Source organism: Corvus hawaiiensis, chromosome 2 (genome assembly GCF_020740725.1).
Source record: "Corvus hawaiiensis isolate bCorHaw1 chromosome 2, bCorHaw1.pri.cur, whole genome shotgun sequence".
NCBI classification, from domain to species: Eukaryota; Metazoa; Chordata; class Aves; order Passeriformes; family Corvidae; genus Corvus; species Corvus hawaiiensis.
Window position 1 is genome coordinate 87,534,144 of NC_063214.1, and position 27,508 is coordinate 87,561,651.

General features: G+C 40.8%; 1 protein-coding gene across 7 annotated transcripts; it reads left to right on the forward strand.

Annotated features, from left to right (window-relative positions):
- The first annotated feature begins 63 nt into the window (after window positions 1-63).
- On the forward strand, window positions 64-26,166 carry LOC125335847 (arylsulfatase D-like). 7 transcript variants are annotated; one of them, XM_048323794.1, is made up of 12 exons: window positions 109-168; window positions 1,041-1,088; window positions 7,047-7,240; window positions 7,569-7,709; window positions 8,480-8,601; window positions 9,503-9,625; window positions 11,737-12,160; window positions 13,047-13,183; window positions 15,745-15,879; window positions 17,306-17,468; window positions 18,237-18,358; window positions 22,154-26,166. In XM_048323794.1, the coding sequence occupies exons 3-12, from the start codon at window positions 7,047-7,049 to the stop codon at window positions 22,522-22,524; spliced, it is 1,932 nt and encodes a 643-aa protein (XP_048179751.1). In that variant the 5' UTR covers window positions 109-168; window positions 1,041-1,088; the 3' UTR covers window positions 22,525-26,166. The 7 variants fall into 7 exon arrangements, with proteins under 7 accessions (XP_048179788.1, XP_048179796.1, XP_048179770.1 ...); XM_048323802.1 differs by having other exon boundaries at window positions 121-149; XM_048323831.1 differs by lacking the exon at window positions 7,047-7,240 and having other exon boundaries at window positions 64-149.
- The last annotated feature ends 1,342 nt before the right edge of the window (window positions 26,167-27,508 follow it).

Here is a 27,508-nt window from a genome sequence, read left to right on the forward strand (position 1 = left end):
AAATGCCTTTGTCCACTTTCTTAAAGGAGACCGGGCCCTGCCAATTACTCTTGATACGACGATATGAGCCGTGGTTTTGATAAGCCCTCCTTGGAAGCAAAGATCAGAAAGCCTGAGGTGAAGAGGGAAGCGAGAACAAAGCTCCAGCAGTAAGTGAGCGAGCATGGAGTAAGTAAAAAATAAGGGGTCTGCTTGGATTTGGGGTTGTTTGGGGGTATTTTTGTGTTTTTCTTTTTTTTGTCGTTGTTGTTGGTTTTGGCTTTTTTTTCCTTTTTGGGTTTTTTTTTCTTTTTTTTTCGGTTGGGTTGTGTGTTTCCAAAAAAAAAACCAAACAAACAAAAAACAAACAAAAACAACAACAAAAAAAAACTCCAAACAAGCAAAAAAATCCCCTCCCCCCCAAAAAACCCCACCCTTGCCTATGTTTTTCCTTTGGAGACAACCTTTTTTTTTCCTTCTTTGAACAGAGCTGAGCCACCTTTGGCAAGGGGTGAATTTGCCATCAGGTGCCGCCGCTCCCGGGGACCCTGGGGCTCGCGGTGGGAGTGGCCGCCAAAGCCGGCGCTGTCCCAGGCGGATTCCGCTCCACTTCCCATGGAGGCAGCGCTGGGAAGTCGTGCTGGAACAGCGAACTCTCAGAGCTGCGCCCTCCTTGAGGGGGCGGCCGCCAGCCTCTGCTCTTCTCCCTGCAAGGCTCCCCTGGCAAGCTCTCAGCCCCCACCTGCCGGCGGAGCTGCTCCAGCAGCTCGTAAATAGTAAAAACTCTGTGATCAGGGTTGCAGTGTGTGATAGGGGGGATCAGCAGAGCACAATAATTAACAAGCTGTGCTTTCCTTCGCTTTTAAGTGTTTCAAGCCAAACTCCAGGGTTTTATTTATTTTAATATTGTTGTTATTATTACTTCATAGGGGTGAACACAAAGCATGATTTACCCCCGGTTTGCCTCCCTGTGTTCCTCACTCTTCCTCTAGCAGACATGCCCCTAGTTGCTGCTCTTTTAATCTCATTCCTCTGCCCTCTTTCTGTCTCTGATTTTCCAGTTATGTGCTGCTCTTGTCCTGGCTGGAAGGAAAGTTGTGTGCTCCTAGGTGAGTAGTTTGAAGGCAGAAGGCACAATTAGATCATTTAGACCAGGGAGTGTTAATTGTAATGTGAAAATGCATGAGGTAATGTACAGCCTAGGGCCAGACCATCCCTTACTGCTGTTGCTCTGAAGGCAGCGTGCTGCTGTGCATAATAAATTTAAAAATTTGGATTACCTGCCACGAGAGTATTACTTACTGACAATGCACAAAGCTAAGTAGTAACATAATCATGGTACCAAATAGCAAGGATTGATATTTTCCAGGCCACTAAAATCTGTATCCCTTCAGTGAGCGCTGTTGAAGCTGGTTCCCTGAGAGTGCAGAATGGAAAGGAAAAATAAAAGAGGGGCTATTGATAATCTCCTACTTTTGGCATCTTTTTTCCAAGGGCATCCCTTGTATTTTGGTTGATGAGCAGCACCTGCCTCTGGCTCACCAGCTGCAAGCACTGAGAAACTGACTGTGCTCACACCAGCTGGGAGTTTTTAATTTCTTCTCTCACTCTATCCCTACTTGTTGCCTCTCCTCTCCTGAACATCTGTATACCTAGAAGCTATGGAAGAAAGGGGTCAACAGGTGGCACAGTATGTGGCATGTGGTGTGCTGAATATGCTTCTTCCAGAGCTACAATGCAATATGAAATTAGCATTTTTAATTACATTTTAATATACTGTTTACTGAGATGAAGCTGTTATGTAGCATGCTTTTATACAAGGTGGAAAGCAAGCATTTATTTTCAGCCAACAGCTAAGCAGAAAGAGACTTTTGCACATCACCACTAAATATTTCTATATATAATAATTGTAATTCACTTTTTTAATATTTAAATAAGTGTTAAAGAATTTGGAGTTTTGCTCTGGTTTTGCAGCAGTGTGCAAATTATTTCTTTCAATATCTGAAGTTAGAAAACAAGAAGGCAAATTCTTTTGTTGTGTGTAATTACAGGTTTTTAGCTTAACTGACAAGAATTTATTCCAAATTTTTCTGTTGGAGTTGGATCGCTCTTAGCATTTTTAAGAATGAGTGGTTCCTTTCTCTCTGGTGGATTCCCAATGAATGGTGGCATTGCCAGGCTTTTGGGGATGAGGGTGAAACATGGGATATGCCTGGTTACAGTAAATATTCTGGTAATGAGGAGATATTGTTGAAGTGGAGGTTTGTATTTTTTTATTCTCTGTAAATTTAGCTTTTTTTTTTCTTCACTGCAACATATCAAGAGTGATTAATTTTAATCAAGGAATATATTCAACAAGTGAAATAGTTGGAGGATGGGGGAACTATGTTGCCATTGTTGCAGCCATTGCTGCCATTCTATTCAGGTTGGCAAGTTTCTGGCTTCCTGTACTGCTCTGTTATCTCTGTTGAGATGCTGAACAACACCTGAGGTGGAGCAAATCTGATTTAGTGAGGGATTGTCCTCGAGTTGTGAACTGTGATCTGAAGCTTTATCTAGGTAAAAATAACCTATATCACAGACAATATGAGGTATAAAATATTGATGTGGAGTATACCTCTGCAGCAGCTATAAAGGAGACAAACAATTTGCCCTTCAAAGAGCGGACCTGCTGCATACTAAATTGGCGAGAGCAATTTGATTGCATATAAGAAGCTAATAAAAACGTTTGAGTTAATAATTTGCACTACTTCAATGGCAGTTCTAAAAACACAAGGTCCATTTGAGAGTCATATTGGAGTAAAAAGTATTTGGTAGCAATATATGTATTTTTGCAAACTATGACTTTTATAAAGGGATCATGCTAATACTACTTAAAAAAAATTAAAACAAACCCAAACCTACAAAACAAAAACATGCAGTGGTGTGACTCCAGCCTGACTTTCTAAGGAGAAAGGACTCTGCACTGTGTTTTGCAATGAAATTACACAGATTTTAGGGCCTTGAGCTATATTAATGGCTGTATTTTTGAAGTAGTAGATGAAGTCAGAGTTCATCCTCCTAGAACTCTAGGGAAATCGGTTGTTGAATGTAGTAAATGGACAAAGGTTATTGTAGTTTGTTTGTTATGTTGCTTCCCCTTTATTAAATATCCCTGCAAGCAGTAAATCTGCTCAGCCAGTTTAGTTAATGAACACTTTTCTTCTTATCTCTTAGGGATTTTTTTTCCCAAGGTCTGACATAGAAGTGATTTTATGGAATTTTGTATGTGTCATTTCAATATTTACGTTCACTACTTTAAGTGCAGTCAGACAGCTTGTCAAAGGGAGAAAGAGCTAAATGAATGCCAGTGTGTGCTTCTAGTACTCAGGCATGTGTAAAAAGCCAGAAAGAAAACAGCAGTATAGAACACACAGTGACTCAAAAAAAAAAAAAGGTTTTGCTGGCAGAGCATTTGCCTGTTTGCAGCAGGGAGTAAAGAGCAGCTTTCTGTGCTCAGGGGCAGTGGAAAACTGGTTAGCTGAAGAGGAGGAAATACTTCAGGGCTCAAACTGCAGAGATAAAATTCATCTCCCTTCTCCTTTGCTATTACTTATTTACTTATTTTGTTAGAAAAAGTGTTTGTTTAAAATTTAGTGTCTTAGTTGAAGACAATAAGTAATCGTGGCTGTTAACTCTGTATTAGGTCACTAACGTAGTGGTGAGAAACAGAATGCGAGGTCTTTGCTTCCAGATAGAATTTTGCTAGCAGGGATAAATGGAAAGGTGTGGGATTTGTTTGTTTGTTTTTTGGTTTGGTTTGGGTTTTTTTTTTGTGGGGTGGGGGTGGCAGGGGCAGTGCAATTTGTCTCAGTCTGCATTTTTAAGTCATGCCAGCAGCAGCATGGGCCCATCTTCAGTAGTGAGCACTTGGTGAGAAAGATGTAAATAGTCAAAGAAAAGTTTAGTCATAATTTGGATGAAAGCCAGTGAAAGTTAATACTTATGTTATTGGCAGTTTTCAAAGATCTGCCCTTCTCAAAGCATGATGTAATTTTTGAGAAATATAATTTTTTTCAAGAAAAGTCTTTTTGCCAGAAGCATCACAAGCTGTTAAGCAGTCATACAAAATAAGTATTATAGTCAAATAGATATGAATAAAAGTAGCCCAGTGTCAAAACATAAAAATAACTGCATATAGTCATAAGTGGAAGGAGATTAAAAAAACCAAACAACTGTCTCCCATGCTGGTTATCCCAGCCACTGGATTATATGAAATGGATAGTTTTAGCTGCTTCCTCTTTCCCCCACACTGACTCCTACTGACTTCTCTAGAACACAATCTGAAATTCAGCAGTTGCTGTATTCAAGTAACACGAAGAACCAAAATGTCAGCAAATAAATAGGGCTTCTCCAAGAAACTGCTCAAGACCTTCTGAACTGTAAAATATATTACACCATCATTAAGATCTGAAAGAAGGGGATGGACAGTAAACACTACAAATAAACACTTATGTCTTCAGCACAGGTATGCCTGCCTTTCTAGAAAATGCAATGAAAATGGGGAGACAACACGACAGAAGAAAAGCTCTAGTCCTTTTATCTCATCTGGAAGGCTGAAAAAGCTGTGTGGGGGAAACAAAATCATTTGTATCATACCCTGTTATTATTTATAGCATCTCTTCTGAAGCACTGAAATAGAGCAGTGGCAGACTTTGTACAAACTTTCACACAATTAACTGGATAGGGAATCTGTAAAAGGCAGTAGCCCTGTTGTGCTAGTATTTCAACAATAAGGACTTTGTACTCTGCCTGGAATTAATGTAAAACCTGCATAGCTGTTCCCATTTGATGGCTGTTCCAGTTTCCTGGCTGTTGCTGGCAGGGATCCCAGTGGGTCCATGCTGGAGAGAGGGGAAAGGGAGAGCAACAACAACAGGAGCAAGTTACTGCTGGCTTTCACCCACACATGTTTTAGAGGATCAGGACTGCTCAGCACCTCCAGGAGCAAGAGGGATTTCGAACAAGAATAATTGACAAGAGGGTTTGTTTTCCACATTTTTAAAAGGGATTGGTCTTTTTTATTAGTCCTGATGATCATCCTATTGTGGCTTACTGGCTTACAGAGGGAATTACTATCTGATGTATTCTTGGATTTCTGTAAGATATAGCTGATTTTTAGAGGCTGCTTGTTGCAGTGCTAGGTCTGGTTTAGCAAGCTGCAGCTTTCCCGGAAAGCACAGCGGGGCTGCTTAGGGCAAAGCGACTGATTCGCCTTCCCATAGTCCTTTTGGACTTCCCTGAGCTCCTGCTCCCACTGGCTGGGCTCTGTAACACAGTGACAGCAAAGGAGGCAGAGAAGGGACCCTCATGGTGGCTTCCGAAGATCTTTAATGTTACATCTTGTCCAGGTGGTTTCCTGAGGCTGAGGGACATCTTGACCACGGTGCAGGGGGGTTTTCTCAGGGGCCCCCGGGGTGGTACACGGGCGGAGTTGGGGTACAGGAACCCACAGGGAGAGCCCAAGGGAGTGGCCAGGTCTAGGGGCAAGGGAAAGGGGGGGGAACAATGTGGAATAAGAAAAGCAGTGGGTAAATAGACCACCGCAGCTGCTGTTAGATTTATAAATTATGTTGGGTTTTCTCATTTAACATCTGAGGAAACTGGACAAGCCCTAGGGCCCAGTAATAGGTTCATCACATCATAGTGCTGTCAGTGAGAGCTCTGCTTTCAGAAGGAATCAGACCCTAACAGAGGAATGTGAATATGCGTATTTAAATTGTGGTGGGTTTTTTCAATAAGTGTGGTCATTCATGTAGTCCTTCAGTAAGAGTAGTGCTCCTAAAATGGCTTGCAGTAAATCAGATAGTGCCACAACCAATGGTATTAAGATCTTTTTAATACTACCAGTATGCCTCCTTGGCTCAAGTTCACAGTTTTGCTGAGGGGCTCTACATAAGTTTCTGTCTAAATATTGTTGTGCCTGCTGTGACCAGCTGGCTGTAGTGCAAGAACCTGTGGGGAGAAAGTGGAAGACAGCAGAACTGTTGTATGAGCTTGGAAAGCTTATCAACCCTCGGGAAGTCAAGGGGTTTCTTAAATGTTCAGGTCTGTCTCGTCCTTTTGCTCCACTACAGCTCACAAGGGCTGATCCTCAGCTACTTGGTGTAGACTGAAGATTTTCACTGTAATAGTTCTGGCTTGATCTTGTACCACAAGCTCTTTAATTATAATGCTGCCTAACAGTTGCTGGGAAGGCAGAGCTCTGCCTCTGTTGTGAAAGCACCGTGAAGATATTGCCATGATAGGTGATGACCAGAGCCATCAGTCGTTTGTTGTCACAGATTAATGGCTTCATGCACTTGCCACATCATTGCCCCAGCTCTGAAATATGGGACCAGAGTTCACTGGGCCCTTGGGGGAACTGCATCCAGGCTGTGACAGTGAAACACCGCTACACTGCCATCTCAAAAAGATTTGAGATCCTAGTAGTAAGTCCACCTGGAGTTATCAGCAGCTGGAAGCAGGCCAGACCTTGTAAAACTGCATGCAAAATCACCAGAACTGCTGGGCTCTGATTTCTTTTTTTTTTTTCCTTTTTCACCAGAATTTATATGACCAACTATGTAGCTGTTTCATAAAATGGAAAACTATGAAGTTTAGCAGGGAAAACAATGGTAAGAGAGACATTCACTGAGGCTCTTTCCTGGATTTTAGGTGTTGTGCTTAAGAAAATGTAAGCAGATAATCTCACTCTTTCCCCGCTACCACCACCCCAACTTAATGAGAATCTAAGAGCAGCTAATACAAATTTGGATCTATTGGTATTTCAAGACCTTTTACCCTGCTTTTATAAGACACAGAGGGTTAGGAGTATATATAATACATAGTATAGTATGCTCACTATGCATTTATCACATTGGGGTTTCTATGAAATAACAATCAGAAGATGTGTTCTAGCATAGGTATTTTACATCTGTAAGCTTCCATTGCAAACATCTTGAGCAACTAAAACGTGCAGAGATATTCTTAGGGTCTTCTAGGAAGATAATCAAGTTTAGGCCTGTTGCTGCCCCTTGATTTTGCAGATGGTCCCATGGTTTAAGAAGCATTTTCCAGACACTGTGTGTGGCAGTCGGTGCAGTAAATGCCACAGTCAAGCCATTGCCATAATGACCAGCGTGACTCCACACCAATCACCTTTGTGCTCCTGTCCCACTCGTTCCAGGAGCCTTAACAGGAGCATCCTATACCCCTGTCCAAGGGGTGCCTTGAGACTCTTGTAAGTATCCAACCACTCGTTCTACTGGGAATATCTGCACAGATCAGAGCAAATGTCAATAAAGAAATGCAGACACAAAATTCCTGTGTGAATAAGTAATAATAACAACAACAATAATAAATAAGAATAAAACCCCTAGAAAATGATACCAGTATCATAAAACTCAAGGACTTCTGTACATATTCAGGAGCTCCATCTGCTGGCACTCTTTGGTTGCTGTTTGCACCTAATACTGAGTCCCCATAAAACTTTGAGAATAGTAGTTTAAAGTCTATTGTAAAACTTACAGTTGTTTTTTGTAATATTACCTCTTTTCTTTTGCTTTTAGGAGCTGCCTAAACGTTTGGCTAACCTTATGCTTGTTTCCAAGAACCTGCATATCAAATCCTTCCAAACCTAACTTTTTACTGATACTGGCTGATGATCTTGGTATTGGAGATGTGGGTTGCTATGGCAATGATACAATAAGGTATGAAATTAATTACCCCTTGTGGATGAACTTAATTTTAAAAAAATTATGATGATACTTGGCATTAAAATTCATTATTAATTTATTTGTTTATCTAGATATACTTCTTTTCAAACTATGTACAAAATGAATGTTCTACAATAATTCCTACTGGAGTCATAATTATACAGGCGTGCTTGAGAAACTTTCTGGGACTTAGAACCTTCCAAATGTGTCTGTGCACTGTACTTGTCAGGCATGTGTATAATAAGTAAATTTCCACAATTCCAGGGTTGAAATATGAAGGAATGACATTAGAATTTAATATCAGTTAACAATTCTACTAGACTTATGAAATGACAGGTCAGTCTATGTGATACACTTATCCCTAGTGCAGTTACCTATCTGTATATAGATTGATTGAGAGAATGATATGTCTTTGTTCTAGCCTATTATTGTCTTGGATGTTGTGTTGTGAAGAGACTCTTTTTCCCTATGCTGTGTAGGATTTTGGTATGGGTTAAGGCTGAGATACCTTGTCTTTTTTTCCCTCCTTTTTTTTTTTTTAGTTATTAATAAAAACTCATATACCTATGGAAAACTCATTTCTAAGGAGCCAAGATATATATATCTCAAAAATATATATAAAACACAGAACTTTTCTAGCTGAGTTGTAGGTAAACAGAAGTTTGTAAATTTGATGGTGATAGTCTCAACAAAACTAGGAGGAGCGGTATGCCATGAATTTCTGTGTAATACACTTTTATCAGACATGGGATTTTTCTCCTTAGGACCCCTAACATTGATGGCCTGGCAAAGGAGGGAGTGAGACTTACTCAGCACATTGCTGCAGCAGCTGTCTGTACTCCAAGCAGAGCCGCTTTCCTGACTGGCAGATACCCTATCAGATCAGGTTGGGCCTCTCGCCAATGATTTGCTGCAGTTAGTCTAGTCAGTGTTGATATTAAAAATCCCCTTAAATAAACCGTTTTAAAGAACAGTTAATCTTGGGATTTGGAGTCTCAGTGAGATGGGCAAAAAATAGAGATGACTAATGATTGATTTCTATGGGAAAATCCCCATATAAAACACATTTAATGTGGCTAAATGACAACACAGAAATGGATGAAAATCTAAACAGTACAAAGCACCCAGAGGTAGAAAAATGAAGAGGAAAATTGTGTAAATGTTGTATGTTCAGTGGCACTGGGATTATATTAAATGTAATATTTTTAATATCCTGGCAAACTTTTTCACAGTGAAATGTGTCAGACTGTAGAATAGTTCTCAGCAATTGTGTTTTAAAATAGATTTACTTCAGCCATGTAAATTTATGACAGAAGACTTCAGCCACTGCATATAGCAGTAATAATCAGTATAGTTTCAGATGTGATTCTGACTCGCTTAAGGAGAAATGTAATCATTAACTGTACATTTCAGAAGTGTGTACCCCTAACTCTGTAAGCCTTTTGTTCTAAGATAAAACTTACTTTCTTTTTTTTTTTTAACATGATGCTTAGATAGAACTTTGATTGTAAGAGGTTGCTTAATGTCCAGATGTAGGTGTCTTCCTGCCATTTTTAGACACCCCATCATAGCTGAGGCATCTGCATTGGACTAGCATATAACGACATGGAACTTGGAAAACACATCATTCTGGAGGTCAAGCAGAATATCCTAGGGCATAGGAAATGGTTTATGAAGAGGCACTAGTTGTAGGCAGCTGAGTCCCATTCATTAGAAAGCAGAGTCTGAGAAGACTGAAAATCTGAAACCTGGCTTGTTTTATTTTAAATATTATTATTCCTCTCTAGGCATGGCATCTAGCACTCAGCGGCAGGTTCTCTTCTGGAACGGGGGTTCTGGGGGGCTCCCACCAAATGAAACTACTTTTGCCAGAATACTCTACCAGCAGGGTTATTCTACAGCACTTGTAGGTATGAGACAAAGAAACTCGTTGCCTTTTTCATTGTTTGTTATTCTAATTAGGTTGCTTCTGTAAATATATTTTTTGGTCAAAATGTCCAAGATTGGTTAAACTAGATTGTCTTGTATGCACAGCTTTCAAAATCAGCAGGGCTTTTAGAACACAACCCACAACTCCCAGCATCAGTACAGCATATCTGGTAGATCCAAAATGAGGTGTATGGAATACGTAAATACACATTGCAAATGGAAGTAAATTCATAGGAAAGAATCTTGTTTGCCCAGTACAGGTTGCTTTAGGACGAGCCAACAGAGATACTCACTGATGTATTAGAGCAGAAAAATGTCATCTGCCAGTTAGCACCAAGACACCACGGTGGTCTTAATTATATCAATTTCAGCACAGTGGTCTTAATTATATTGACTTCAGCAAGGTTTTTAACACTGTCTCTCACAACATCCTCATAGGCAAACTCTGAAAGTGTGGACTGGATGAGTGGACAGGGAAGTGGGTTGAGAGCTGGCTGAACAGCAGATCCCAGAGGGATCAGTGGCACAAGGTCTAGTTGTCACTAGTGGTGTCCCCAAGGGCCAACACTGAGCCCAGTATTCTTTAACTTATTCATCAATAATGAAGATAATTAGGGGACTGGAGCATCTCTCTTATGAGGACAGGCTGAGGGAGCTGGCCCTATTCAGCCTTGAGAAGAGATGGCTGAGAGGGGGCCTCATCAATGTCTGTCAGTATCTGAAGGGAGGGTGCCAAGAGAGTGGAGCCAGGCTCTTCTTGGTGGTGCCAAGCAATAGGACAAGACGCAAGGGGCAGAAACTGATGCACAGGAATCTCCACCTGAACATAAGGAAGAACGTCTTTACTGTGTGGGTGACATCGGAACAGATTGCTCAGAGAGGGTGTGGAGTCTCCCTCACTGGAGATACTCAAGAACTGTCTGGACACAATCCTATGCCATGTGCTCTGGGACGACCCTCCCTGAGCAGGGAGGCTGGCCCAGATGACCACTGTGGTCCCTTCCAATCTGGTGCCTGTCATTTCTGTTATTTAAGCATTCTGCTGATTATCACAGTTATGATGTCCCTTAATTTCTGCAAAAGTGTATTCTGTCAAAAAGCTGAAAGAGTCCCATTGACTTCAGTGGATCTTATATCAAAATACATGTCCAAAAAAAAAGAAAATCCTGGTAACTTATTGCTAATTTTGCCTGAACAGTGATTAAAGGCTGTGTCGTTGAAGCACCTCTTATTTTAAAATTCTTTATACTCTTTTGTAATGTGCTTAATTGCAATTACTGTGCTTTTCACACCTGTGCTCAACTCCACACCCTGAAGTGTGCATTTAGTTCCTAAAATGAAGCAAGTCTCAGTGACGTACTGACTTCACACACTGCTCACTGCAGTCTGATGCAGCTTATAGCATAAACCACATTCAAATACGCAAGTGAAGTACAGGACAGGTCAGCACTTGTCAGAAGTTATTTGTCTAGGTAATAGCCCTAAGCCCATGGCTATAGACTGTCCTTCATTGTCATGATAAGTACACTGCCCTGTAATATGACTCCAGTAAGGTTCATTATCAGTGTATAACATATTCTAATATGTCCAATTCTACTGGATAATTGTAATAGCCTATTTCTGCTACTCATTGTACAGTGAATATGGTCACACAGAGATAATTTGTGCACCTTCTTCCTGAAATTTGTTCTTGGATTGTGAAGGTCAGATAGAACTTGTGTGTAAAATAGTTCATATTTTTGCACTTAGCCTTGTGCCAAATGAAAGAGCTTTCTCAGTTTCTCCCTATCAGGTTATGCATTAATGCATGGCTACTTCATCATGTGAAAAATAATAAGCAACAACTTTTGCAACCATATTTGTTCTTACTCTGGGAGGTGTCTGAGCTGGACCATTGCCCTGCATGTAATTTAAACAGATAGGTGAGGAAAAGCAGCTGTTCTAGACAAAGTGCCAATGCACTATTGCTCCCTGAGCCCATCCCCATTCCATACCAGCTCTGCCCTTGGCTTCACCTTAACTGAGAAATACAGGCAGACACACCCTAGAGTTGTAATATTGGATTTAAGATCTTTTTTTTTTTTATTTCCAGGGAAGTGGCATATGGGTGTGAACTGCAAAACCCACCGTGATCACTGCCACCATCCTTTAAATCATGGGTTTGATTATTTTTATGGTATGCCTTTTACCCTTGTGAATGAGTGTCAAGGCACAGACGACCCTGAATTGGCCAAGTCTTTGCAAGATACGTATTGGTTTTACACTCAGATGATCATCCTTGCAGTATTTACTCTTGTGATTGGAAAACTTGCCAATTTATTCCCAGTAAAATGGAAAATAATCATCTGTCTGGCTATCTGTGGTCTCCTTCATTTCATCTCCTGGTTCTCCAGCTATGGTTTCACCAAGTACTGGAACTGTATCCTGATGAGAAACCACGATATCACTGAACAACCAATGAACCTACAAAAAACTACTTCTAATATGCTGAAGGAGGCAATTACATTCATTGAAAGGTAATCAACAGAGGTGAGGAGCAGATCGGGGGGGAGGGAGTGATACTGTGCCTTCTGCCAGTAGGAACAGAAAAATGATCCTAGGGTGGTGAATGGACTATCATAGAAAGTGTCATATGAAGTTAATATTTTACAAAAGGGAGAGTAGTAGTGAGTTTTGTTTAGTTTTGCAGTTTTGTTTCTTTTGTTTCCCCAAAGGTGCCCTTCATTTACTATCAGTAACCTTAACTGGAATTGAAAAAAAACACAAAGTCTTTAAAAGTATTCATGTGTTAAGTCTGGGCATATCCATATTTCTGTCAGGGTTTAAGGGTTGTGCGTTTGTTTTTTAAAGGAAATTGGACGTAATACAAATTCCTTCTCTAAAACTTTGAGCATAAGTAATGTCAGATTCCTAGGATATCCTACCTGGCTTGATGTTGAAGGGATACAGTTTTGCTGTGGGTGAAACCTACTGATATGACCCGCTGCAAGTGATATCTGCCTCCTCCATGAGGGCACCTCGGATGCCCAGTGACATATATCCATGTTTAAGCTTAGGCAAGTGAGTCCTATTCTCCTTGCTTCCAAGAATGTGTCAATCTTTTGTCTATGACCTCTTCTAGTTCTTTATTTAATGTTCTACACCTGTCTGATTTGGAACTGGAAAAAGAAAGGGCTCATTACTGTTTTGGTCTTAATACAGAACAAACATCTTAGAGGGATATGTTTTAATCCCCTCTGTCTCCTACAACCTCAACACTGAAAGATGTCAAAAAACAAAAATCTTTTTGGTTAGATCACAACAATAATAATATTAATTGAGATAGTAACTGCAATACCACTGTTATATTTTGGGTTGTGTGACAGTTTGAAGAGAAATGACTATTGTTTTCTTTTATTTCAGAAACAAGCATAGACCATTTCTTCTCTTTGTTTCCCTTTTACATGTTCACACCCCTCTCATTACCACAGAGAAGTTTCAGGGCAGAAGCAGGCATGGGCTGTATGGTGATAACGTAGAGGAGATGGACTGGATGGTGGGTAAGTGTTGGTCTTGAAGGAAATTCTTCATTCAGTTGAATGAGGAAAAGATATTAAAGGGGTGATCACCAAACTCCCTTTTGGCATCTGTAAAAATCAGTGAACTCACCTTGGTTACACAGTTGGTTTCAGGGTTTGCCATACCATAACCATACAATACCTCTTTTTAATTTTCTTAAGATGAAAGCTTAAACTGTCCTTATAAGGATTTGTTCTTTATCTTTTTTTAAATGAGATGCTCCTATGCTGAAGTGTTACATGCAGTAAAATAACCAGATATATGCCTGATCATGTTGTTAATCAAAATGTATGATGTTTCTCTAGCTCTGGTCTTAGAAGATGTAAAGAGTGTTGCTGCTGAATATTACTTTATATGGTGGTTGTTTTGTGTACTTACTCATTTTCATCAAAGGAATAATAGATCAGAACCCTCTCCTAGCCAGAAGTCCAAGTTAGAAAGCTATGGAGTTTCACTTAATAAATTGTGTGAAGTCAGTGACGACTTACTTAGGTCATAATCTAGGCTCTTGTGTACCAATCACGTTAAGTTTCTGATTGGCTTAATTAGGTTTAAAACCCTAAACTTAGTTTTTCCTTTTCTATGAGAAGGCAAGAGATAGCTACTGTTTGTATTTAGTCAAAAGTGAAGACCGTATTAACAAATTAATTGCCTCCTGTCGAGGTCATGATTCAATCCCTGAACCTTTTTTCCCCCCAATAACCACATCTACAAAACTGTAATTTGAGAGGAGCCTGACTGCTTTCAATGGGCAGGCTGATAACTCCTGCAAGATCCAGTTGAAGCAGAGGACTCAGCCATGCTCCTCTTTCCTCTTTTGGCACTAGTCATCTTCAGACACAGGCTGTGTAAGCAGAGCTGGATAGCAGAAGTCAAGATGTAAGGAACATGTAGTTGAAACTGGATAGCAGTTAATGAGGACAGAATTCTCCAGAGTTGGATAGCTCTTCATTTGGGATCTAATTCAGAATCAATATGCCTAGACTCAATCTAAACACTTTTTGGGAGAAGGTTTTGTAGGTAAGGTCAATAACTAGTTTCACCAAGGAGAGACAGGAAGTCTGTAAAGGAAAAGAGATTGAGCAAAAGTGCTGATCACTGGCTTGTGGTTTTTTCTTGTGCAGTTCAGCTTTTGCTGCTGCTTCTTTAGGTATGGAAGCTGTTCTTGGCAAATATCTTTTGATGCAGAAGATGATGAAGAGAATTAATTGAAGATAAATCACATTCTATATAAACATTTGATGCAATCAGTACCGAAAAGATTCCTTATGAAGTTAGGTTTGAATTACAGTCTGTGAAGCTTTTACCACTGACATCAGGAAATTATTTTGGTTGATAGTATGCAGCCTGGTCTCAGAGTCCTTGTTCGGTTCCTGATGACACACAGCAGTTTTCTGTGGTTAGTAATCAGAGCAGCACTATTATTTAAGCTTTTCAAGATGTTTGAGGCTACATAGTTAAGACAATTCTTGATGCAGAATCTACGGAATAAAGCTGACAGAGTATTTTGAGTAGCTTGAATAAAAGTATCACTCATTTATTTTCCAATTGGTTTTATAAAAAGTTTTATAAACATTCATCAGCTTTCTCTTGGGCTCTTATTATTTCATAGAATCATAGAATATGCTGAGTTGGAAGGGACCAATCAGGATCATTAAAGTCCAACTCCTACCCTGCAGGACACCCCAGGAATGACAGCATGTGCCTGAGAGTATTGTCCAAACAGTTCTTAAACTCTGTCAGGCTGGTGCTGTGACCACTTCCCTGGGGAGCTGTTCCAGTGCCCAACCACCCTCTGGGTGAAAAACTTTTTCCTGATATGTTACTCAAACCTCCCTGAACACAGCTTCTTGTAATTTCCTTGGGTCCTGCCACCAGTCCTGAGAGTGAAGAGAACTTGCCCCTACGTTAGCCCCTCATAAGGATGTTGAAAAGTGCTAACAGGTCTTCCCTCAGTCTCCCCTTCTCCAGGCTGAACAGACCAAGTGACCTCAGCTGCTCCTCATACAGCCTCCCCTCAAAGCCCTTCATCATCCTCATGGCCCTCCTTTGGATGCTCTCTTTTTCATATTGTAGTGCCCAAAATTGCCCCCAGCACTCGAGGTGAGGCTGCCCCAGTGCAGAGCAGAGCAGGACAATCCCCTCCCTTGCCTGGTTGGCGATGCTGATGCTCCCCAGAATATGGTTGGCCCTCCTGGCTGCCAGGGCACTGCTGACTCATGTTCAACTTAGCATCGACCAGGACCCTCAGGTGCCTTTCTGCAGTGCTGCTTTCCTGCCTCTCCTTCCCCAGCGTACACACATAGCAAGGGCTGCCGTCTCCCAGGGGCAGGATCCAGCAGTTTCACTTTTTAAACCTCGCATGGCTGGTGATTGCCCATCTCTCTAATTTGTCAAGCTCTCTTTGCATTGAATATGGTAGATCATAACAGAATCTATTCAGGCAAATGGAAGGTCTCAGTCTTCAGTGAATTTGGAGTCAAGACCTAAAAAATCTGACTGCATCTCCTGATGTAATTATGGTGTTTTGCTTTGTTTATAGGCAGGCTTCTGGATGTTATTGACAAAGAGGACTTGAAGAATACCACATTCATTTATTTTGGATCTGATCATGGAGGATTCTTAGAGGCTCACAGAGGAAATTCTCAGTTGGGTGGATGGAATGGGATATATAAAGGTAAAATTTTAGAAGTGTGTACATGCATAAGACTTCCTCTTTAAAAAAAAATTATAGAGAAAAATATATCCAAACAGACTATATTTAATAAACTATATGATGGGATTATAATCTTGGACTGTAGGGCTGAAAAAAAATCAGGGCATCTGCTATTCATAGGGCTGGGGCTGAGTAGAGAGGCAGGATCACTTCCCTCGACCTGCTGCCAATGCTCTTACTAATGCACACCAGGATTCCCTTGGCCTTCTTGGCCCCAAGGGCGCTGCTGGCTCATGGAGAGCTCGTTGTCCACCAGAATACCCAGGTCCTTCTCTGCAGAGTTGCTTTCCAGCAGGTCTGCACCCAGCCTGTAATGGGACATGGGGTTATTCTTCCCAAGGTACAGGACCCTGCATTTGCCTTTACTGAATTTCAAAAGGTTCCTCTCTACAGATTATCTTTGGCAACACTGGCAGGTATCTTGATGTTTATTTTCTTAATATAGTGTTCCAGTTTCTCACCCACCATATAGAAGTTTCTTATAGACTCTCTATGGCTGGCTTGCAACATAAGCTCTAGGGAAATGAAGATCTATGGTATCTCTTGTATGTGCTCCCTCCAGATTACTAAGCCTTTAAAAGCCACTCTGGCATTTACTGTATAATGAAGTCTGAAAGCTGCATCCATCATGTTTCCCTGTAGAAGAAGAGTCAATGTGCACCTTGACCTTCTCAGCACCACAATGCACATTGTCTAGCACTAAGTTACTTGATGAGCCACACAAGCAATGTTTGATACAGCTGGGATCCACTCACACACAGTCCTAAATGCAAAATTAGCCTTTAGTTCTTGTTAAGAAGTTTCCATGCCAGTAACAAATGCAAAAAGGCCAAGAGGCTCACTTGAGTAGCTTAGAATCTGATCTAAGGAATTCACTTCCACTAGCTGAACAGAAGTATATTAGTAACAGGAGAGTCCAGAGGGGAAAGAGAAATGTGATCAGGGAGGAAATTCAGTATGAGAGGACAAAGATGAAATGATGGCCTGCTTAGAAAGAAGGCAAGAGGGGATACAATATCAATTTAGATATCAATAATAGAAAAACATAACTGTTTAAGTCCACATACAGCAGAACAGGGGATATCCCAGTGAAACTAACTAGCAAGATTAAAAAATACAGTTTAATTAATAAATATCTGTAAAACTAACTCTTGCTATTGGAAACTGCATATTAAAAAAAGCAAGCAGATAAATAAGCGGCACACACAAATAATGAAAAGAGCCACTACTGAATGACAGTCTACTGTTTTCCAGGATTTAGAGCGTTTTCATTAAAGTTACATGAATATTCTAAAAGTTTTAAAACTGTTTATTATACATGTGCAATAAACATGTGATATATTTTATTCTTTTAGCTTTTTTGACACTTCTACCCCTTCTGTAACAGGTGGAAAAGGAATGGGAGGCTGGGAAGGAGGAATCCGTGTTCCAGGTATAGTTAGATGGCCAGGAGTGTTGCCTGCAGGCACAGTTATCAATGAACCTACAAGCCTTATGGACATCTATCCTACAGTAGTGCAACTGGCTGGAGGGGCAGTGCCTCAGGACAGGTACAGAGGTGGCTTCATAAACCATATTGCATCTCTTTCTTTATTTAGACAGAAGCTGTGTCATGCATCCTAACAGCCACAGGTTAAATTCTTTTTGTTTCCAAACCAGGCAATTCTCTAGCTTTCTTTCTGCACAGGTTTCCCCATCTCATCTGCTTATGTGGAAAAGGCAAAGAAAAAAGCATAGGTGTTATCAAGGGTCATTTAGCTAACTCAGCCCTTCTGTCACTGAAGGCAACTTGGTTGATTTGGGTCACAAGGATGACTGTGGAAAAAAAAAAGAGACTTCTCGAAAGGACACATGAAAGTGTGGGTGGCTAAGCCATTTCAGCAAAAAGCATAAAAGTACTGGTAGAGTGTAACTAAACCAACTATTAGACAGTTCAGTAAGTGGCTTCTTCTTTTAATATTTTTACAGAGCCTGCAGCTCACAGAGCTGTCAGCGATTTCCATTTCAGGTAGCAGAATTAAAACCTGTGAACTGTGCCTTCACTATTGTTATCACATCCAGGAAAATTACAGTAATGGTGACTGATCTCCCCAGGCAGGATGTGTGAACTAGCTGTAAATGCAAAAACTTCTAGTAACTGCTAATTATTGGTGTCCACCCAATTAAAAATCTCCGGGCTCATTAGCTAAACAGTACCTTGGTTTAGTGATGACACTTGAAATCCTAATGCTGCACACATACAGAGTGAGTACTGCTCATGCTCCAGCTGCAGACTTAAAATTCTTAAACTGTCTGGTGACTCTGATCCTCTCTGTCAGGGTCGTGGATGGGCACACCTTGCTGCCCCTGCTGCAGGGGACAGTGCAGCACTCTGGGCACGAGTTCCTGTTCCACTACTGCGGTGTGTTTCTGCATGCAGTGCGCTGGCACCAGAAGGACAGTGAGTATAAACATCCCCCTCCTGCAGGTCAGAAATGATGTAATGTCCTCTAGCTTCCCATAAAGTATCATGTAAAAATGTACATACACACATATAACACACACACCTATATATATATATATGTATGTATACACACATATATTTATATATGGAATATGTTCATTGTTTCAAACTCTCAGTTCTTCTTCTCATTGTTAGCTGTCTTGCCTTGCCTGAGATGAAGGGGTTTGCTTCCTGGGACATAGAGCTTCAAGAATCTCTCAGTATTCTTAGAGATCTCTCTTTGTTTCTCTGTGATGCACACTGTTTTTTGTGAACACAGAAAGTTTCTGGGGAGAGAAAGCTGTGTCTGACTGCCCCAACTCCTGGAAAATGTTCCTGTTGAGGAGTCATGCCACACTTCCTTACTGAAAGGCTAAATACATACTTGAGTCAAGTGGGGCATTTGAAGAATTGCTTTTCAGGTTGTCCTGCTGTTCTCACCTAACTTAGATTGCTTGTTCTTCTAAGCTATGTAAGTTCTACTTAAGTAGCTGTGCATACAATATGCAGATGCAGGGTAGATTTTGTGGCATTTCATGTTCCTATGAAGCCATGTGCACATCTAGATTTCTTATGCATGCCTTTCTACAATTTTTCCCATTGAACCTCAACTGTTCATGGCAAGGAGCCTAAAAACAATGCCATGTTCTGCATATAAAAGACCAGCTAGCCAAATACGTAGCTCAGCTCTCAGCCAGGCCAAAAATTTTGATTCTTTGCTCCAACTGCAGTTTCTTCTGACTGGGCTGATAAGACTTTTTAGAGTCCATTTTAGCTCGTTTACAAGTATGTCACACTCACATTTCATATTTATTATCTGTTTATATCTGTCTGTTGATCAGCCTAGATATGAAGCCATTGTGTCTTGATGTCACCCAGGCAGGACCCATCCTTTAAGGCCTTCACTGAAGCCAAAAGAATCCTTTCCTTTACCTCTGCACCATAAGTCTTATTAGTGACAGTCCATTTCTTTCTGCTCATTAAACTGATTGATTGTTATGAGATGGGTTTGAGAGATGTTTGGATTGGAGCAGCAGGTTTCTTTTCCCTGGAATATATTAAATTAACACACTGCCCTAACATGCACATGCACACTTCAGATTCTGTCAGAGCTACTTCAGTAGCAAATTGTATATCCCTCTTTGCCTCTTGGAGATGAGTGAAACCCCCACTGCTTTATCAGCACTGATTTCTACTACCTTTTTTTTTTCTTTTATCCTTCTGTGACCCAGCTGTCTGCTCAGCTCACCAGCACAGGTTAATTAAAATCAGCCTCACTCTATCCTTCAAAGTGAACTAACAAGGACCTGGCTGTCTCCCACTCTGCAACTCCAGTAATTATCTGCAGCTGTGAAAAGTGAATGCTAAAATTTAGCAGAATCAGAACAATTCTCCCCAGACATTCTACACTCACTACCCCAAATTGCCATACAGTATATAAGGTCTAAAGAATTCAGCTCAATTATTTATGGAAAAGAATGACTATCTACTTCAGTATTTCTGAACACTGATCACAAATTCCTATGTACATCTAGATAAGTCCATCTGTCCATCTCATATTTTATTTTAGTAATATCACAACAGCACTCCAACTAGAGTCACATACTCAGAGAGTGCTTGTTTAACTCCTTTTAACAAATACCTATGTATGCTACCTGACCAACAGACGTAAGAAGCAAATCCCATGCTCTGGGCACCCTGATATCACAGAGGATGCTTGCAGTTCTGTCACAAGACAAACATCTTTTTAGTAACAAGACAGGGATAAGCTTAAGGATGCAGAGCACATCCAGCCAGCAGCAAAGCAAATACTCAAACAGACCTAAGGAGTATCTGTCTGTCCTTAGTAAGCTGTCAGAAAGTTGAAAGATTTCAGCTTTATTTCCAGATCCATGATATTCTGAGCTGGAAGGGACCCATAAGGATCATCAAGTTCAACTCTTAAGGAAATGACCCAGCCAGGGATTGAACCCACAAGCTTGGCATTATCACCACCATGCTCTAACCCTTTTTCTTTCAGAAATCCACATTCTTTATCCTTTCTTTCACAATTTCAGAAATGGAGGTATCTAACATTTATCTTCATTTTCTTACACCAAAACATTTCAGAACCCTTGAGACAGCATCCCTCCATAAAAGTGCAGAAGCAGGATGTGGAAGCTGTGGGGTGAAAATTAAGAGACACAGAGCCAGCCAGCTAGCCCGCAACTGGATATTTTAAGCTAAGATATTACCTAAACCTTAATATCTTTTATGTGCTCCCCTTCACCTTCTAAGAAGTTTTAAAATTTTATTTATTCACAAAATATTGTTCTAGCAGTAGTGACAAGACAGAGTGTGAACCATAAAGCTGCAGGCTCCAGACATAAAGAACAGCTCTGGACACAAGAGAAGAAAGGGAGAAAAGTTCAGCTGACTCCATTGAACCAAAAAGAATATTCCATGTAGGAACAATGGAGTTGTCAGCTCTTTAATGCTTTGAGCACAGAAGTGGCTCCAAGTGGTGAATGTCCTCTTTCTTCTTGTCTCCTTTTTCAGACATAGTATCTAATTGCTGTCTTCTTGCTGGGCACATCTTCGCCTCTGAGTTCAGTGTAGTGCTTTCTAAATGTGGGGTAAGGAAGAGGAGAGAAAAGAGGAGGGAGGGAGAAGTAAAATGTCCTGATGAACTGCATTCAGATGTAGTCCAAGTAATTTACCACTTTTTCACTACAAGTTACAAACCTGTGCTTATCCCATGGTCAGTACAAGAGCCTGAAGTACAAGCTCTAAAGCTGCGAACTATTTGCCTTCTTCATGTAAACTTAAAAACTAGACTCCAGATTTTACTGTTTTAAAGGCCTGCAATTACCACCCTTTTTGGAAGTGTACTGGAACATGAGCAGAGAAATAAGGTGTGGTCAGTTTCTGCATAAATATGCTTCTTCACTCAGATGTACAGAGCCAGAACAACCATCTACCAATACTTACACCCAGAAACTGGGGACTACATTCTCCATTTCTCCCCCTCCAAGAGGCATGAAAAGTTTTAAAGGGGAACAAGGAAGTGGCAGACTGCGTCTGTACTGAAAATATTGGGCGAACCATCCATATACTGCATATGGTACCCAGAGCCAAGGTGCACCCATCAGCCACAAAAAACCATCTGAATCCCTGCCAGCTTCCACAACACCTTTTCCCTGTATGCGACAGGGATGGTCCTGTCTTCTCCTTTGTTGTTCCAAGCTGTTGCGTTGCTTGGTTTCCTGCGTTGGTTTAGCAAGCCGCAAACCTTCCCGGGGAGCGCAGCGGGGCTGCTGCGGGGAGAGCGGCTGTTCCGCTTCCCGCAGCCCTTCCGCACGGCCCCGCGCTCCTGCTCCGGCCAGCTGGGCTCCGCAACACCAGATGATGAAGGAGGCGGGAAGGGTCCCTGCATGGCGACCTCGGAAGAATGTTTATTCACAAGACAGAGGTTCCCAGAGGCAGAGGTCAGGGAGCCGGGGCTTTTCTCAGGGCGCAGGGGCGGGACATGGGCGGAGTTGGGTACTGGAACGGGAGGACCCGAGGGTGTGGCCAGGGCTAGGGGCAGGGAAGTGAGGACCATCTGGGAAAGGCTGACAGTTTAATAAGAAAAGGAATGGGGAAATACAGCACTACACCAAGCTTCCCCTCGGAAGAACAAAGCAGATCACTTCACCATGAACCAACCTTTCAAGGACCATCCCCCAGCTCCTAATGACATCAGGCTGCTCAAGTGTGCTTTTTCTCTGACAGGTGGCACTGTATGGAAAGCTCATTATGCTACACCAGTATTTCAACCAGAAGGCTCCGGGGCCTGTTTCAGAAGAGGAATTTGTCCATGTTTTGGGGATGGTGTAACCCATCATGACCCTCCACTGCTGTTCAATCTCTCGCAAGATCCGTCTGAGGCAAATCCTCTATCAGCTGACACTGAGCCCTTGTTTGACGCTGTAACGAGGAGAATAAGAAGAGCTGTGGAAGAGCATCGCAAGACACTGACTCCAGTCCCACAACAGCTGTCTCCTTACAATAATATATGGAAGCCATGGCTGCAGCCATGCTGTGGGATGTTCCCATTCTGTTGGTGCCATGAAGAAAATAACAAAGAAGATAGCGTAGTTTAACACCACAATCAAAATATGGTTAGCTTTAAAGAAATCGATAATTTTTCACATTCACGTGACTACAGTCATAGAGAGATTAAAGGTTAAATTACACTGGAATAACTGAAAGGGACATCAGTGGTTGTTTTTGTTCAACCTTTTCTCTTACTCATGGTAATTTAGTAAGCCTGTGGTTTAAAAAAAAAAAATCGGGTCATCTGTGTAATCTACCCCTCAAGTGAATAATTCAGGATTAAATACCAAGTAAATGAAAGAATATTTCTTTCCTTACTGATTTTCAATTCAAACAAATGATAACTGATAAGAAAGCAAATTTTTAATAGCAGATCTTTGTATGTGAAATATGCTTGTTAAGACAACAGGACTGAGCCCAAGAGTGTATTCCTATTCAAGCCTTATCTTTTTTAATGAAAAAAACCTTTTGCACAAAAATGAAAGGATGATGACAATGCAAAAATAATGAAAAGTAAAATTGCACATTTAATTTGGAAATATACCAAAATTCATTGGCCTCTCAGAAATAAACACCTACTAATTTACAGAAATTTTTTGCTTCATCATCTGTACATTCATCTATTATGTAAGAATTCTCAGGGAAAACTGAACTGACAAGTATGTTTTAAAAATTAGATAGCCAAAGTTAGCATCTCAGGATCAGTACCAAAGTACCTAGCTATTCTGAAATGTTAAACCACAACACTTCCTACTGACGTGTTTTCCATGCAGTTGTCTCACTTGTGAGAGCACTGAAAATCATTACCCCGCTGTCTTGTGAGGATTGCGAAATTTGTGACCTGTCTGTGAGACCAATTCATAAGTCTGCAGGTCCCACCTGAATGCTTCTGATTTCATAGGAGTGCCATTATGCCTGCTGAAAAACGTGCTTTGTTTTGTGAAAAAGCACATTGTTTTCAGTAGGAGGTGTTAAAAAAAATTCACCTCACAAACTAATCGCTTCTGTGTTCAGGTTATCTTCTCCAAGATAACCTGTCAGCACTCTCTACAGTCATTAGAGAAAGAGAGGGAATTAAAATATCTAATCCTCTCTTGCTGCCCTTAGATTAAATAAATTAATCTCTCAAGATACAATCCTAACCATACTCTTGCAGGGTTTTTGTGTCAAATCAGATTTTCAAATGGAGGCTTCTGTAATTTTTCCTCACCAAAAAAGTGTATTGTGGGCACGAGACTCAGATTCAAACTACTCAGTCTTCCTGAACATGGTATATTCAATTCCTGCTATAAAGCTAAAGGTCACCCAGGTTTTAAAAAGTAACAAGGGATGGTAAGAGCTGCAGAGCAGGGACTTCAGGTGACTTGTTTACTTAAAGCTTGCTGTCTTGAGGAGCCGCACCACTGCAGCTCTATTCAGTACCAAGGCTGCCTGTGTGTCATTTTTTGCCTTTTAGAAGCAGGAAGAGACAAGAAGGCCCATAGCAGGTCACTCTCTCTTCTCCTGAGGTGCCACAGCAGGTCCTTTTCACCAACTTCAGGACAGAAGAGAGTGTATGCCTGGACTATGCACCCATTGCAGTGTTTCAGAGAACCTCCTGACTTACACCTCCAGTGTGCTAGGTCAGGGCTGTGGTGAGTCGCTGCTGTTTAAGCAGCATGGTGGTCACCATGATACAGGCCCAAGTGCAAGTCTCCAAAAAGCTGACCAGGCATTTCTTCAGGTTACTTCCCATTTCACCTTTTCTCTAAAATGTCACCAAGAAAGTTAATGTGGAAAACATTCCACATAAATCAAAGGACACGCATGATAATGAACTGCTTGGATGCCTCAATGTCACATTTGACAGAAGTATCTAAAAATATGTTTGTTCTCACTTCTTGACAGCATTTAAATCCACGCCATCATTGATACAAACTTGCCAGATTTGATATTTTTCTATGGGGGGATTGAAACCAGAGCCCCTGCATTTCACTGGATTTGTGCAGGGAGAAAAGAGCATAGGAGGGTAGGACAAATCGTACTGCTCAGTGGGGAACAAAGGCAAAAGCTGTCAAGCCAGTCAGTTCAGTAGCATCTACATTATCAATTAAGTACAAGGATAAGTTTTTTCTCAGTTCACTTCACTGGCTTTCCCACTCACCCCCTCCACTCATTAGGTTAGATAGCAGGAAAAAGTTTTTCACACAGAAAGTAGTTGAGCACTGGGACAGGTTCCCCATGGAAGTGGTCACAGCATGAAGCCTGCCTGAGTTCAAAAGAATTTGGATAATGCTCTCAGGCACATGGCATGATTCTTGGGATGTCCTGCTCAGGGCCAGGACGTAGACTCAGTGATCCTGCTGGGTCCCTTCCAACTCAGCACGTTCTATGACTTACACACAAGACCATGCCCAGTCCCACACTAGACCATGATGAAAGCATTTGCCAGGGGATGGGAAAGGTGTTCAAGCACCCACTCAGCATGCAAGCATAGATCCAAACTTCAGGAAGCCAGACTAGGAAGGCCGGTACTTCAGCAAGACGCTGAACTCCATCTCTAAACACAATGTGAAAAAATCACCCTAAATGTAAACATTAAACATTTGTCTAACACTTCATTCCTCTGAAAGTTAATTTTGCTGAACTGCTGTAGAGAGTCAGATGCTAGGGAGTCACATATCCACGTTGCCTTTCTGACATCTAAACACAGATAATTTTATCTTGGCTGGCATCTGTGGAAAACCAGAGGCGCTTTCAGGCAGGATGAGGAAAAATTAGGGCTGGCAGCATGGAGAACCAGCTTTTGTCAACTGTTAAGAGACCTCAACCAGGCACAGGGAAATGTGCTTTTCCCACACTGAGAGGGAGAGGGCAGACACTGCACACAGAGGATCTGCAGGCGACAAGAAGAGCAAAGTAATGGGAAATTTCTGACTAAGATGCACATCACTTCAAAAAACAGGGGGTCAGGAGAGATGACTATTTGCGGTCCTAAGTTCCTTTCACTGTCTAAAGCTAAGTATATCTTAAAAGGTACAAATTTTGAGGAGAGAGTGGTAAGCATGAAAAGGAGGTTAATTGTTTCACCTGTTTCATGCAGATCCTAGCCATGGAGTTGTTGCAGATCGTTATATACACTTTAATTGAGAACATGTAAGTTCTGCACAAGCTGTTCTTCTGATCTTCTGGCAACTGTATATTCCCCATAAAGCAGATGAACCCAACATCACACTCGAGTTGTCCTCATGAATCCTTTCACATAAAATGCATTAATAGGCAAAAAAGCTGTCACAGAACCTTCTTGGAGTAAGAAACTCATTAGAGTTCCATAGGTTTCCTTGAAAAATCATCTATAATGATGATTTGAAAAATATATTAATATAAGAATAAAGCCTAAATCGTATGCATTCTCCCTTCTTTTCTCATGGTTTCTCCCTTTGAAGCAAAGCACAAGAACTACATGAAAGGGCCTTCTGGGAAAACCTGAGACCAACTGGCCAATCTCCAAGCCATTGTTAGCCATACCAGAATGTGCCTACAATACAGACACCATAGAGAGGGAACTATTACTCTGTAACAAATGAAGTTTGTTTTACTGAAAGAGCTGTGGTTGTACTGTGTAAATGTTTGACATTCATGTTGTATGAAGCCGACTTCCGCTTAACTCATTTGATCATTATTAAATGACATTTGGAATTGTTGCATTAGGCTGACTCAACAGAGCAATTGTCAAGTCTCACAGGAGTAAGACAATCGGCTTCTATGAAGCCTCACTTCACCATGTTTAAATATTAGACACATTGCTTTGCTCCCTGCTGGGACTCAAGGGAGTGCCAGCACACAGATCACAAGATCCCATCATTTAAGGATGCAAAATAACTGTGTAGCAAATAAACTGAGAAAAGTAATTTGAGCTCAAAATTTATCCAGCTTGAAATTCCCAAGAACTCTAAGTATATTTAAGAGGTGTTTACATAAATGACCAAGAAGGAGTAACTAAAAACCTTTTTCTCATGACAGATTGTAGGTTAAAATACACACACAGAGGCATATATATAGTGTTGAACTCAATAAGACACTGGAAGACTTTTGTAGGATGTTTTGATTGTAATGTTACATCAACTCCATTAAAAAAAGAAAATCAGATTTATTCAAAACCCAGTTTCTTACTGAATTACCATACTACTGCATTACTAAGATTTTTGAAAGCAAGAAAAGAATATATATATTTAAAGAATTGTAACTGCCTACGTTGAGATAAATGGGGTTAAAAACTACAGGATCCAAACACCCCTGGCTTCTGCTCTGCCATTTGTCTAAAAGCTGTAACTAAAAAGTTTGGAAACAAAGAATTTATGGAGGTTTGAAAAGAAAAAAAAAAAGCCTCTCAACTAAACAAAACATAAAACAGGTACCCATCCATCACATGCAGTTAGTTCTGTTCCAAGTACTTGATACTATGAGAAGGCTCTGAAAATCCTACTGCTCTAAAACAAACAAATTATCTGTTTCATGTATTTATCATTGTTCAGAATGCTGTACAGTGCCTTAAAATTGAACAAACACTTTTCCAAGGCAGTTAATGCCATGCCATCCTGAAAAGTATTAAAATAATCACAAGTCAGAGGCTGGCTGTCTTGGAATTTTAGGGTTTTTATCCCTCCAATTTGTTTGAGTTGAAAAGGTTCTGACAACAGTCAGTAAAATTCAAGAAAAAAAATCTTGCAAATGTATTTTTTCCCTTTATTACTATAATTGTCACTTTTCTAGCAATTATTGTAAGTTTAAGTCAATTATATATTACTGGTTTTTTTAGCTACCTTTGGTATAATTATGGTATGATGTTATTACAAACAAAAAGTTTATACCAGGATGCAAAATATAACTGGAGTGTTGCAGCTTTTAATTTTTAGCACAAAAGAAACTATTTATGAGCCATCCAACTTAGGATGAACAGAATTTTGGCTGAAACATTTTGCAACCAATATACTGACAATACAGACTACTTCAATGAGCAGTATTAGCTGACACATATTTCTGGAGGCTATT